This window comes from Macaca mulatta, chromosome 7 (genome assembly GCF_049350105.2).
Source record: "Macaca mulatta isolate MMU2019108-1 chromosome 7, T2T-MMU8v2.0, whole genome shotgun sequence".
Lineage (NCBI taxonomy): Eukaryota > Metazoa > Chordata > Mammalia > Primates > Cercopithecidae > Macaca > Macaca mulatta.
Genome location: NC_133412.1, coordinates 142,519,864 through 142,533,555, shown reverse-complemented (window position 1 = coordinate 142,533,555; position 13,692 = coordinate 142,519,864). Strand labels below are relative to the sequence as shown.

Below are 13,692 nucleotides of genomic sequence, written 5' to 3'. Positions count from 1 at the left end.
GACCAAGTCTAGCTCTGTCACCCAGGCTGGAGTGCAGTGGCACGATCTCGGCTCACTGCAAGCTCCGCCTCCTGGATTCAAGCGATTCTCCTGCCTCAGCCTCCTGAGTAGCTGGGATTACAGATGCATGCTACCACGCCCGGCTAATTTTTGTGTTTTTAGTAGAGACGGGGTTTCACCATTTTGGTCAGGCTGGTCTCGAACTCCTGACCTCATGATCTGCCCACCTGAGCCTCCCAAAGTGCTGGGATTACAGGTGTGAGCCACCGCACCTGGCTGTCATTTTGTTTTAAGATGAATGAATGACTGAATCACCCAATCATTAGGAAGTGCTCCCTAAACAGCAGGATTCTCATTCTCACTTACTATCAGTGCTATTAGGCACAATCTCAGGGTTTCCTGACTCTCCAGGCCGCTCAATTCTGGGCTTGTCTGAGAAACAATATCACATCACCCACTGTCCCATCTCCACATCTTGGTTCTTACAGATTCCTTGTGAGGTAGGCAGGGGAGGGAGCCTCTTATTTTGTAAGTGAGGAGACTGAGTGAAGGGAGGGGGAGGGAAGACTGAGCTGGGGCCTGCTGACTCCATCACACCAGGTCTGAGGTACAGGAGCCTCTCGGATACAGGAAACCCAGCTAGCCTTGGAAACAGGACCAGCAGGGGACCAAGAAGGACGGCCGGATTCCAGAAGGCATTGGCAGTGGGATAGCTGCTCATCCTGGCCTCCTGGGAGAAGAGGGGCACAGGTACCCAGAGTGCCATCAGGAGCCTGGCAGGACTTGCAGGGGCAGAATGAATGGGGCCAGGGAGATTCCTACACACCCCATAGGCTGCGTCAGCACAAGGGGGGAAATGGGTGACTCAGCCCCAGAGGGGCAATGGAGTGGAGGTTTGCTTGGAGATAATTCCTCAGTGGGAGAGGGTGGGCGTGGGCTCAAGGATTTGCCCTCAGAGAGGTGGGTGCTCTAGACGCAGGGGACACTGCAACAGCCCCACTGCAGGGCAGGGCCGAGGGTGGACTGCATCCCCCCACCATCCAAATGTGCTTCAAGTGTCCCACAGGTCCAGCAAGTGGGCTAGGCACACAGATCCCTCAGACACACACAGGCTGGAGGGAGAGGATGTGGCTGCTTTCCAGAATGGCACAGCAAACTGCTGTTCATCCTTTAAAAAACGTGCCGACTCAAGCAAAGAACAGGGGGGTAGGTGGAAAACCCTGCAGGCCAAATCAGAGAGGGAGCACCGTCCTCACTGCCTGCACCGACGGAGGCGGGCACAGGGAGGGCTTCTGAGGAGCGTGAGCAGGGGAAGCGCTGGAGCAGCCTCTGAGCCTTGGATCCCATTCCCTGGGTGGCAAGGGAGCCCTCCAAGACAGGAAGGGAGCAGCACAGAAGGGAGCTGGCTGGCTCTGGAAATCCAGCCTTTGGTTCCACTGTCACTGGTTGCTGTGTACCCTGAGCAAGTGACTTCACCTCTCTGTGCATCAGTTTCTTCCCTGACCCTGACCTGTCTCCCAGGATTAGTGGTGACAGTGTGGGTGAGAGTATCGGACGAATGGAAAAGGCAGTGCTCACGTGAGGCTGGTCATGCCAGCTTGGACATCACTGTGTCTGGATCTCAGTTTCCCTAGTCTGCCAGCAGTCAAGAAATACTTATTGAACATCTACTATGTGCTGGGTTAAGACTGTGTGCCTAGAAGTCACACTGACCTGGGTTTGAATCCCAGATCCACCCCTTCTCAGCTGTGTGATCTGACTTATATTCTTTAGATTCAGTGAGCCTCAACTTACTCACCTATAAAATGGAGGTAGTACTAGAACCCACGTCACTGGGTGGCTGGGAGGATTAGATGAGATGATCTATTTCAAATTTCTAGCACAGGCTGTCAGTAAAAGCTAACACTTATTTGAACTGTGGTGGTTGTCAGGAGCCAGGCATACAGTGTTAACAAGACAAGTGGTCCCTGCCTTCATGGAGCTCACAGCCTGGCAGGATGGCATTAAACAAATAAGTACCCAAAGAAGTATTTCCTCATGGGCAGAATAATTGGCTTGACCTGGACGCTGACTTTGCTCCCCTCCCCGCAGATCCTCCTCTGAAGGGCTTATTTGAGTCAACCAGGGGCTCCCCTGCCAATGTCTGCCACCCTGAAGCATGGTCCCCTGGGGCTGCTGGGCCTCTGTGCTGCAGGCAAGGAGACTCACCTGCTTGCCTTCTCTAGGGTTGCACATCTGCAGTATGACCGGGGATCCGGGGGAAGACATTAAGGTGGAGGTGGCAGCCAGGCACTTCCCCTGCTGCTGGATAAGGTGGTCACTGAACAGCCATGCCTGCAAGGCAGGGAGCAGAAAGGCCAAGTCAAAAAGTACAGCGATGGGTGGGGAGATGGGTAGATAGGGAATAAATCAAACACATGGCATATTTTCGTAAGATTTCTACAAATAATTGTAGGAGCTAGGGTGGTTGTATGGGTATTCACTGTACAATTCTTATTATTTTTCTATATGTTTGAATTTTTTGATAAAATATTGGGTTGGGGGAGCTTAGCTGGAGCTGGCCAGAGGGCAATCAGGGCTGTGCCAAGGGACTGCGGGGGATGAGAGAGAATGACAAGACATGGAACCAGGGCAGCCGAGAGCTGCTCCTCACTGGAGTCTCCATGACCTGCTTTAGTTTCGATGTGGGTGCAACACTCATGTGTTGGACCCATGTGTGCACAGAAATCTTGAACATTGCTTGTCGCATGAGCTGAACCCAGCTGGATCTCAGGAGAGAACTGGGCACTATCTGGACAGCACTTCTCCCTCGGCAAGCACAAAGCAGGTGGTGCACACGAGTGACAGGCTGGAAAGGGGATACGAATGTGTAGGACCAGAGTCTAGGGGCCCCTGGCAAAGTGGGTTTGTGTAAGGTGTAGACAGAGGAGAATGAGTAGGGGGAAGTCCCTCACCCCACGCCTGGGCAATGTCCCCAGCTCTCTCCCACTCCCATTCCTACCTGAGGTCCTAAGCAGCTTACCTGGGCGGGCTGGGGGTTCTTGGCAGACCCTCTGCAGATCCCCATTCCAAGCAGGAAGTCACCAGCTGTGTTCTGGCCCTGAGATTCTAAGCAGTTCGGCCCCTGCTTAATGATGCCAGGGAGTGCTTCCTTCACAGGGATCCTGAGAGAAAAGACAGCAGTCAGGCTTGTTCTCTGCGCCCCGAGGCTTACCTTCACCCTCCGCCAGACGCCAGCATCCCATCAGCTCCGGGAGCGCCGAGGTGTCTGCGGGAAGGGGCCTGGGAGCAGCCTGGCCAGCAGGGGAGGGGAGGAGCAGGAGTGGCCTCTGGGAAGGCTGGGCCTGGGCCCCAGGAATTCTTCCAAGTGGCTCTGGGAGCCTCTGCCCTGGAGGCTGGGCCTGAGACAGAGGATCGGGGAGCCATGGGTGGAGCTCAGGCTGGAAAAACAGAGCCCCTCAGTCCAGAAAGAGGAAAGCCTCAGGAGAGCCTGGGGCCAAAATGTATGCTCAATAATCAATCCCAAAATGACAGGGAAGGGGGCGCTTCGAAGAGGCAAATTAAACACAAATATGAAAATGTGTTTAATCTCAGTAATGATTAAAGAGCTACATATCAGAGTCACCAATGTTTATTTACCATGCATGTACATTTGTACACACACACACACACACACACACACACACACACACACACGCACACTCTTAATGACAATGCCCAGTGTTGGAAACAGCTGTGAGATTGAATCTTCTCACACCTTCCTGGTAAGAGCGTTGATTAGCACAGCTTCTCAGGAGGGCAGTGTGCTATTACGTCTCAGAGCCCTTAAAAATGCAAACACCTTGGACCAATATTGCCCCTTGTAGAAACATATCCTACAGAAATAATTATAAATGTTGTAAAAGATATTCATCTCAGAGTGATTGATTATATTGAAAACACCAGAAATTTCTAGATATCTAACAACAGGAGCTGGGCTAAATAAATTTGGATTCATCCATAGGATGGAAAACCCTGTAGCCATTAAAAATGACTTATGGCTGGGCATGGTGGCTCACACCTGTAATCCCAGCACTTTGGAAGGCCAAAGCAGGAGGATCACTTGAGGCCAGGAGTTCAAGACCAACCTGGGCAATACAGAAAGACCCCATCTCTACAAAAGTAAAAAAAAAAGTATCCAGGCACAGTGGCACATGCCTGTAGTCCCAAGTACTTGTGGGGCTAAGGTTGGAGGGTCACTTGAGCACAGGTGGTTGACGCTGCAGTGAGCCGTAATGCCACCACTGCACTTCAGTCTGGGCTTCAGAGTGAGACCCTGTCTCAAAGTACATAAATAAAATACAATTTAAAAAAATGACTTTGTGAAATAATACTTGCCAGTATGTAAAAATGTTCACAGCACACTATTAAGTAAAACAGGCAAGTTTTAAAACATTATAATTATTATTATTTTATTTATTTATTTTTAGATGGAGTCTCGTTCTGTCACCCAGGCTGGAGTGCAGTGGCACGATCTCAGCTTACTGCAAGCTCCGTCTTCCGGGTTCACACCATTCTCCTGCCTCAGCCTCCTGAGTAGCTGGGACTACAGGCGCCCGCCACCACGCCTGGCTAATTTTTTTTGTATTTTTAGTAGAGACGGGGTTTCACTGTGTTAGCCGGGATGGTCTCAATCTCCTGACCTTGTGATCCACCCGCCTCGGCCTCCCAAAGTGCTGGGATTACAGGCATGAGCCACTGCACCCGCCCAAAATATTATATTATTAAAACACTGGTTTTAATAATATAAATCCGGCCGTCCTTCTTGGTCCCCTGCTGGTCCTGTTTCCAAGGCAAGCTGAGTTTCCTGTATCCAAGAGGCTCTGTGTCTCAGACCTGGTGTAATGGAGTCAGCAGGCCCCAGCTCAGTCTTTCCTCCCTCTCCCTTCACTCAGTCTCCTCACTTATAAAATAAGGGGCTCCCTCCCCTGCCTGCCTCACATATGCACAGGAAAATATGCTTACACACACACACACACACACACACACACACACACACACACACACACACACACACCTTATAGGTAATAAACCTGAGGACGCTGCTGGCCCCAGCTGCTGCAGGCTTGCATACCTGAGTTCAGGTTATGTTCGTTCTTGGATTAAGGACTCACCAGGCCTGGGAGTTATGGGAAAGCAGGAGGGGTTACAGTCTAACTGTGTGCCTTCTCTGCCTCCTGTTACCTCGGTCGGTGAAATAATCCGGGCCTGGGGGGTTGGGCCATTATAATATGTTTGGCATTCTTTGATGTGGACATTTGTAGGATCTAGACCGAACCAGGTCTTCCTTCCTCAGGGCTGGCTAGAAGCCGCAAAGTGCCAGAATTGATCTGCTCACAAAAGGCTCAGAGAGACCCTTTCGATTCCTCTCCCACACCCCTGGCAGCAGCCTGTGCCTCTCCAGACTCCCTTTGGGAGGCCGTGCAACTTTCTAGCAGAGGTGGCAAACCGCCGACTGCCAAGCTGAACCTGGACCCTGGACATGGTCTGGCCTGCATAGCGTGGTGGTTGTTGCTTTTAATTAGTTGGCAATATTGAATGATTTTAAGGTTACATAGAAACCTTCAAATCTGAATCTAGCTTCTCTTGAGAAAAATGGAAGGTCAGGCCACAAGGAGCTGGCATTCCAGCATGGCACTAATCCGCCGCGGTGAGTAGCCGCTGCCCCTCTGAGTGGGGCTTTTGCATCACAGTTTGCCACAGTCCCCACAACTCTCCATTGTCTCATCCCTACCCATTTGACTTATTGACATCACCTGCCTGACCACTGTAAGAATTTGAGTTCGCAAACCCTGCCACGTGCAAGCATGTTGAAGGGCAGGAGCTCCACACTCTCGGCCTCATCTAGGAGCAATGTGTTACATTTCCCTTCTCTGTAGCGACAAGACGGGTACTGAGACCTCTTTTATAACTGCTCAGGGGGAATACAGCACGAGGGCCAGGGGTTGTTCCAGACCCTGCTACTCCCCTGTTGCTTAGGGTGTTGTGCAAGCTGATCAGCTTTCAGAGGTGAGGTGGACACTGACCAAGGTTGGTAATGCCCAGTGATGCTTACGGAAGAAACCCTAGGCTTGGGAACAATCTCAAGATCAGACGCAGCTCCTAAGCTGTCACTGTGGCAGCAGTTGTGGAACAGCTGGGATAGCAGTCATCGCCACCCTTCCCCAGCTCCCCAGCAGTGCCAGGCTAAGCTGTCCTGTTTGTCAGCAGACCTCTAAACTCTGCATCCACTTTCTTCTCTATGGGTCTCTTCCGTGTACACAGGCTGCCATTAGGTCCATTCCCCAAGACACTACTTCTTTCTGTTTGACAGAAAATTGACATACTGGTTTTGTTAGAAGAAGAATGCTTACTGCCATTTGCTTGGAATTACTGTCATGGACATGCCGTGTCTACTATGCAACTAGCACCCTCACAAACATGATGTGCTTGTGCAATGCACAGCCTGAACAACAGTTCCTGACAGTCCTAATGCAAGTAATAAATTAGCAGTTGCTGAGGCCAGCTGCAGAGCTTTAACCTGGAGAAGGGGCAGAGCCATGGCAGGCATAGGAGAGCAAAAGCCTCTTCTTTCAGCCTCCTCAGTCTCCCCACTGACTGGGCAACTATTTAGGGACCCCCTATTTGGAGGAAAGTTGGTATCACTCAGGCCTATGGGTCCCCTTTCTAATCAACAAATTGATCCACTCCTGGCCCCTCACCCTGGGAACTGGGGGTGAGTAATCCAGATAGGAATGAGGTTTGGGGTTTCCATTTTAGCGACAAAAAATTATTTTAACTTTCACACAGTGGCAGAACAAACAGAAGAAGACTTCTGCTCCTCATCGGCGTAGCTGGTTCATCTCCTGCCTTGTGATGGAGCCAGGTTTCTGAGAGTTATGAGACATTTCTTCCCCTTGGTCCTTGGGGGTGTCATCAGACCCTGTGGCAGGGCACTGGGGTTGGAGAGGAACGGCATTCCCAGGCCTCCCCCACTCTTCCCACAGGCTGCCCAGCTCATGCCCTAGGACTGGAACTAGTGGGCTTCACCCAAATGTTGTATGAACGCTGACACAGCATAAAGAAGTGACTGCTCTTTTTTCTTCAGCGCCTCAGAAATGATGCATCTGAATGAGCACTGTCCCCTACAAGTGATCACTTCAGGAAGTTGCATTTTCATAAATTAATGTTCTTCCCATCACAGCTAGCGTCCAGGGAACTGGGGTTATCTAGGCCACTGACTTTCTCCCAGTGACACTGCCATTGCTCACATTGTTCTGGAACTTCTTGGAAATTGCTCTCAGGGTCAGTTTAATCTTGTTCCTTTACAGTCATGCTGTATTTGGGACCTGGGATTATAATTATCTGGGTTAATCATCTAGCTTATTCACTGCACTTGGCTACAACTTAATGGTGGCTGTTGGCCAAAAATCAAACCTGTCCTCAAAGGGACAAAGATTTGCCTCTTTCAAGGATATGCAAGCTCTGAGGGGTGAAGTGTTCCGGAAAGCCACGGCAGCGTCCTTGAGAGAAAGCTGGCAGTAGTGGGAAACGTGTTCCCCAAGGTGACAGCTATAGAGGGAGCATGTGGCTTTTATACATGATTGAGGTGTACGGACTGTGCAATTTATTCCATTAAAAATATTTACTGAGTGCCCATTTTATGACAGGCACTGTTCCAGGTGCTGGAGATAAAGCAGTGAACAAGCAGATCAAAGCCTCCACCCTCATGGAACTTACAGGCAAGTTCAGGGAGATACAACAAAATTAATTGACCAGATAATGCCGATGATAATAACGGCTACAAGGAACATGAAGAAGACGATGCTGGGGAGGGAGGTGGAGCTGCAAACTCAGAGTGTTCAGGGAAAGTCTCCCTGGGAAGAGGACGTTTGAGTCAAGACCTGAGGAAGGTAAGGAAACGAACCACGTGGATGTAACCAAGACACTGAAAAGGCCATCGTAGCTTATTGCCCACAGTCCTGTGAGAGTGGACACATATTCCTGGGTAAGTACCGCCTGAGTGCACATACCATTTGCATTTTGTTTTCTCATTTGCCAGAGCAAACATTTCCCTGTGTTTTCTTCACAGTTTCTATGATTATAATATTAATTGGTGCATAATATTTGTTTAGATCTATGTATGGTGATTCACTGAACCCAACCCCTATTGTTGATTCTCTCTCTTTTCTTTTTCTTTTCCCTTCCCTTTCCTCCCCTCCCCTCCCCTTCCCTCCCCTACCCTCCCCTCCTCTCTCCTTCCTTCCTTCCTTCCTTCCTTCCTTCCTTCCTTCCTTCCTTCCTTCCTTCCTTCCTTCCTTCCTTCCTTCTTCTCTCCCTCCCCTCACCTCCCCTCACCTCCCCTCACCTCCCCTCACCTTCCCACACCTTTCCTCTTCCTCACTCTAACACCTAGGCTGGAGTGCAGTGGCATAATCAGGGTTCACTGCAGCCCTACCTTTCGGGCTGAAGTGATCCTCCCACTCACAGGTGTGTCCCACCATGCCTAGCTAATTTTTTTATTTTTAGTAGAGACAAAGTCTCATTATGTTGCCCAGGCTGGTCTCAAACTCCTGGACTCAAGCAATCCTCCTGCCTTGGCCTCCGAAAGTGCTGGAATTACAGGCATAACCCACTGTGCCTGGCAGTTTCTCATTTTTTCATGGCAGCTGTTGATCTACTGGTTAACAGCTTCTGCTTTGGTTGCTTTATTTCCTTAGGATAAACTCCCAGAAGGGAGAGAGCAGGGCTAAAGGGGACGAATGTCCTGCAGCCTTTGCTATGTAATGCAATGAATGTTGTTTCCTAAGGGGATAATGTCCATTTCTAGGTCTGAGACCATTAAAAATTTGGTTCCCACCACACCTAATTTATAACTCCTAGTAATGCCCTCTCAGTTCCCCCAGAGCCTTCACATGAAGATAAAACCTGGCAACTAGAAAGAGCCAGACCACCGGTGTTGAGGAGATCTAAGGGTGGGGTGGGGACCAGGGTGCTGGCCCCAACCACCCCCTACCTGCCTGGGGGATGAGAAGAAGGGGTGCACTTACGTGAGCTCTGGGTAGACGTTCTCCAGGTACCAGCGGAAGGACTTGCAGTTCATCTTCTTCCTCTGCTCTATCCGCGTCGCCACACTGTAGGAGGAGGCAGGGCTCGGGATTTGGCCTGCCAGTGTGGAAGGCAGCCCCAGGGAGGACGCCAGAGGCCCGTCCCCCAACCCCAGGAGTCAGCCCCCTCTTCCCATCTGTCTCAGGCAGGCAAGGACGAGGAGCCTTCCAGCCTGCCATGTCCAGCCCTGGCCACTTGTCTGATGTCATTCTCTGACCTGCAAGCTCAAGTCAGGTCTCCTGGCTATTCCTCACTCCTTAAATTCCTGCCTGGAGCTCACCTTTCAGGGTGAGCACAGACCATACGGGACCACATCTTTCTCTCAGCGTCTCACTCCTTGAGACCTCAGTTAGCAGACCATGAATTGGTCTTTATCTGTGCAGAGTTAACGAGAAGTACAGGAGAAAGGTCTAACAGCAGGAAGAGCAAGCTTTAAACATCTTTCAGGTGTGCTGGCAAATAAAACCATTAGATGTGTCCTTGGGACACTGCCACCCTCACCTTCCTCAGGTACACCCACCACAATGGCCACTGGTTGACACCCTCGTCACCAGCTATCTGAGCCTCAGTGTCCTCTACATTCATCTGGGGACACAACCACTCGTCTGAGAAGGCTTTTGTGAGAATCAAGCGAATTAAGGGGACATGAAGCACTTAGCACAGGGAAGGTGCTAAGTAAATGTCAGTTCCTCATTACAAAAAATATTTAGTGACATAACTTTTTTTTTCAAAAAAAGGTAGATAGATATGAATAAATAGGGAGACGATTCCTTGATGATCATTAATTGTGTTTTCAAACTGTTCTGACCACAAGCTTAAGTAGGAGATAAATATCTTACATTGTAATCTAACATGCCCCATGTACAGTCGGCCCTCGGTATCCCTCAGTATCTGTGGGTTCCGCATCCATGGATTCAACCAACCTTGGATCAGAAATACTCAGGAAAAAATTCCAGGCCAGGTACAGTGGCTCACGTCTGTAATTGCAGTACTTTGGGAGGCCAAGGTAGCCAGATTGCTTGAGATCAGGAGTTCAAGACCAGACTGGCCAACATGGTGAAACCCCATCTCTATTAAAAACACAAAAAAATCAGCTAGGCATGGTGGCACATGCCTGTAATCCCAGCTACTCTAGAGGATGAGGCAGGAGAATTGCTTGAACCCAGGAGGTGGAGGCTGCAGTGAGCCTAGATTGCGCCACTGCACTCTAGCGTGGGTGACAGAATGAGACTCCATCAAAAAAAAAAAAAAAATTCCACAAGGTTCCAAAGCCAAACTTGAATTCACCATGCATTGAGTAGTACATTGAATCCATGCAAATGAAGTGATGTGTAGGCATTGTATTAGGTACTATAAGTAATTTAGAGATGATTTAAAATATTCAAGAGGTTGTGCATAGGGTATCCAAATACTACACTATTTTATATCAGAGACTTGAGCATCTGTGGATTCTGGTATCCATGGGGGGTCCGGGAACCAATCCCTTGTGGATGCAGAGGGGCGACTGTACATGTGTAGGTACATGCATGCACACACATGCACCCACAACTGAAATAAGAGTTTCATAAGGACAATACTAACCCTTAACTACAATCAACTCTCATTTTCTATCCTGCTCTGTGCTAATCTAATCTATAGTGTTCTACTTCTCTCTCTCTCTTTTTAAATGCTGGTCACAACCCACTAAATTGATTTCACAACCCAGCTGCATTTTGAAAATGCTTAACTAGACCGTAGTCATAACAGTCCATGACAGGAAAATAGGCTAACAGATCTCAATTTTGAACAGGGGGTGGAGGCAGAACCCCAGATGCTTTCTGCAGGCAGCCCCTTCCTAAGCACTCCCACAGATGCCTGTTTTCCTGCAGGCAGCTGTGGACAGGCAGCTCTTTTTCATAAGTGAGCCTTCTCTCCCCATGCGATTTCATGCTCCTCAAAGCCTAAGTCTTGTCTCTGCATTGCATTCCCTCCCAGGACCCAAAGAAGCCCATTAGAGTGGGAGCTCAGTGGCTGGGGAGGTTGTGGGCGGTTCCCTGGCGTACACACCACTTCGTATTTTGCTGGGGTTGTGCTAATGTGGGTAGAGAGAGTCAGACAGTGGAGTTGGAGGGGCCTACCTGCCGAAAGCTTTCCCGATAGCCGAGGGCCGGGCCTCATAGTAGTACTGCTTGTATTCATCCATCCACACTTCTGCAGTGCGCTTGGTGTTCCTAAAAGGAGAGGAAAGAGCAAAATAAGGTCACCAGGGAAGCCACAGGGTTAGCGGTCAGGGTCAAGATGAATTGATCCATGAACGCAGGGCGATGAGAATCTCAGGAGCAAGGTGACACTTGGATGGTATAGATGAGCACAATCCTTTTGGAAGACAGTCTGTCAATACCCATCGACTTTGTAGGTATGCAGCTGGACTTGGGCAGCTGCTGCTCCAAACCCTGTACAAATAAGCATGAGCTCGACAAGGTGAAGAACCATCCACATGTAAGAGGGTGCTCATGACAAGCCCTTCATCCTCCCCTGCCAACCTCCTCAGGACAGCAGACCATGGAGTGGTCTTCCAGGACATTACCCACTCTCCCTTGAGACTAGTGCACCCTGTAGCTGGGGATAGGGATGGACAGATGGTTGATCAAGTCAGGGTTGAGACACTGGCATCCATGACCAGCACTCGGGGCTCAATGAGTGGAGAGCATGGCTTAGTTGGCAATTTGGCCAATTTTCCGAGACTCATATGGACAAAGGAAGTCAAAGCAAGAGAGACCTGGTGGCAACTCCCATAACTTCATCCCTCCACCCCTGAAGGTACCTGCAATCCCAGGAGGTTACCAGAGGGGGCAAATGGGGAAACTGAGGCCCAAGAAGTGAAGTGGCTGCCCACAGTCACATAGCGATAACTGGCAGGGCTGGGGGCTTGGGCCTTGGTGTCCTGCTCCGAGTCCCGTGCTCCTTCCTCGGTGACCTACCTGATGTAGGTGAGGGCATTACCCTCAGGGAAGTTGTAGGGGTGTCGTTTCCTGAAGACATGGCCCACCCGGCTGCAGGGGACGATCTCCAGACTGCCACCACACATCCACACCCTGAAGGAGAGCTCTGCAGGAAATGGTAGCCATCAGGAGGAGGAAGGGGCTCCTTGGCAAGTGAGGGTGGGAAGGGGCTGACTTCCCTTCCCTTTGGTGTCTCACTGGAGGTACATGCTGGGGTCGGGGCTCCTGGGCCTGCTCAAATGAAGTGCTTCCACTTCTTGCCAATGTTCCTGACTGCCCACTCTACGTGTGCATGTGCACACGCACACACACATATACACATGATCCCTGTGGCCCATTCCGGGAAGAGCAGTGGAAAAAGCTTGAAGGAACAGCAAGAACATAAATAGGAGGAAAACAACCGAACAGCAGCATCATTTCCAGGCTCTGTCTAGAAAGCCCCGGCCAGACATGAGCTAAGGAAAAACACATCTGCTCATCAGCCAGCTCTGTGCACCCGCGAGGTCGGAAAACCAGCTGCCAACCAAACCACAGGCTGCTCCAGCTGGCACCTCTTGGGCTGGCCCCAACCTCCCTCTTGGCCCAGCTGGTCTCCTTGTACAGGCTGTCACTGGCCCTCTTGAGCCATGCCTCCTTTTGACGGTGGCGATGGAGCTGAACCAGCTTTTGTGGATGACTGTGGTCCCCAGTGGTGTCGGGAGAGCAGTGGCCATCCTGCTGCCCAGAAGGGGACCTCAAAAGTTACCACTCTGATCTCCACTCACCAGTTGCCATTTATGGTAAGGACCCACCTTGACAGCTGGCTGAATCTCACATAATCTCTTTTGATTTCCTACCTTCCTTCATATTAACCCTATAGTCTCTTCCCACTCCTCAGTTGGCTGTAAGGACACTCATGGTCTCCAGCCAGGCCTGGCGGCTCTCACCTGGTGTAGCTGGTCAGGACCCTCCCAGTGACTAGCAAAGGGCAGAGTGGAGGAAGCAGGACTAAAGCCCACCTCTGGCCAGCCTATGTGCACCAAGCAACATCCAGATGTGGTTCAGGGCCAGGACTGGACACTTGGCATGCCTGGACCCACATGTAAGGATGGCTGTATCAATGGGCTTCCCTAGGTCTGCCTATAAACTGCCAGGCATCCATCCCTTCTCCTGGTCAGAGGTCTGTGTTGGCCTCAGTAACTAAGGTTTAGAACTGGGGACAGTCCTGGGGGACAGAAGATCTGCATTCTGGTTCCATTTCTGCCATCCCAACTTTGTTATGCTAGTTAAGTCACTTCATCCCACTCAGCCCAGATTGTCTATAATATTATTAACTATTGTTATTATTATCAACAATGGCCATAACAATAGCAGTAACCATCCATTTATTGAGTACTTACTACACACCATGCTCTTTCTATCCAATGTCTAATTCTCATTACAACCATGTGAAGTCAGGACTATTACCCTTATTTTTTTTAATGAGAACTTTGAAGCTCAAAGATGTTAAATAACCTCTCCAAGGTCACTCAAATATTCAGTTGCAGAAATGCAGCATCAAGTTCACACTGTGTCCAGCAAGCCACACAGCCAGATTCTTTAGCTC

The 13,692-nt window shown here is 50.1% G+C and overlaps 1 protein-coding gene across 5 annotated transcripts in view; it reads right to left on the bottom strand.

The window, feature by feature from the left end:
• Positions 1–13,692, bottom strand: part of GALNT16 (polypeptide N-acetylgalactosaminyltransferase 16) — a 96,036-nt gene that overhangs the window by 4,286 nt on the left and 78,058 nt on the right. For all 5 annotated transcript variants that reach the window (XM_028851622.2, XM_077941267.1, XM_077941266.1 and 2 more), the window contains exons 10-14: positions 12,087–12,213; positions 11,244–11,336; positions 9,069–9,152; positions 3,023–3,164; positions 2,209–2,334 (exon numbers count right to left, since the gene is read on the bottom strand). In XM_028851622.2, the coding sequence (XP_028707455.2) occupies positions 2,209–2,334; positions 3,023–3,164; positions 9,069–9,152; positions 11,244–11,336; positions 12,087–12,213 (572 nt within the window). The remainder of the gene's footprint in view (positions 1–2,208; positions 2,335–3,022; positions 3,165–9,068; positions 9,153–11,243; positions 11,337–12,086; positions 12,214–13,692) is intronic.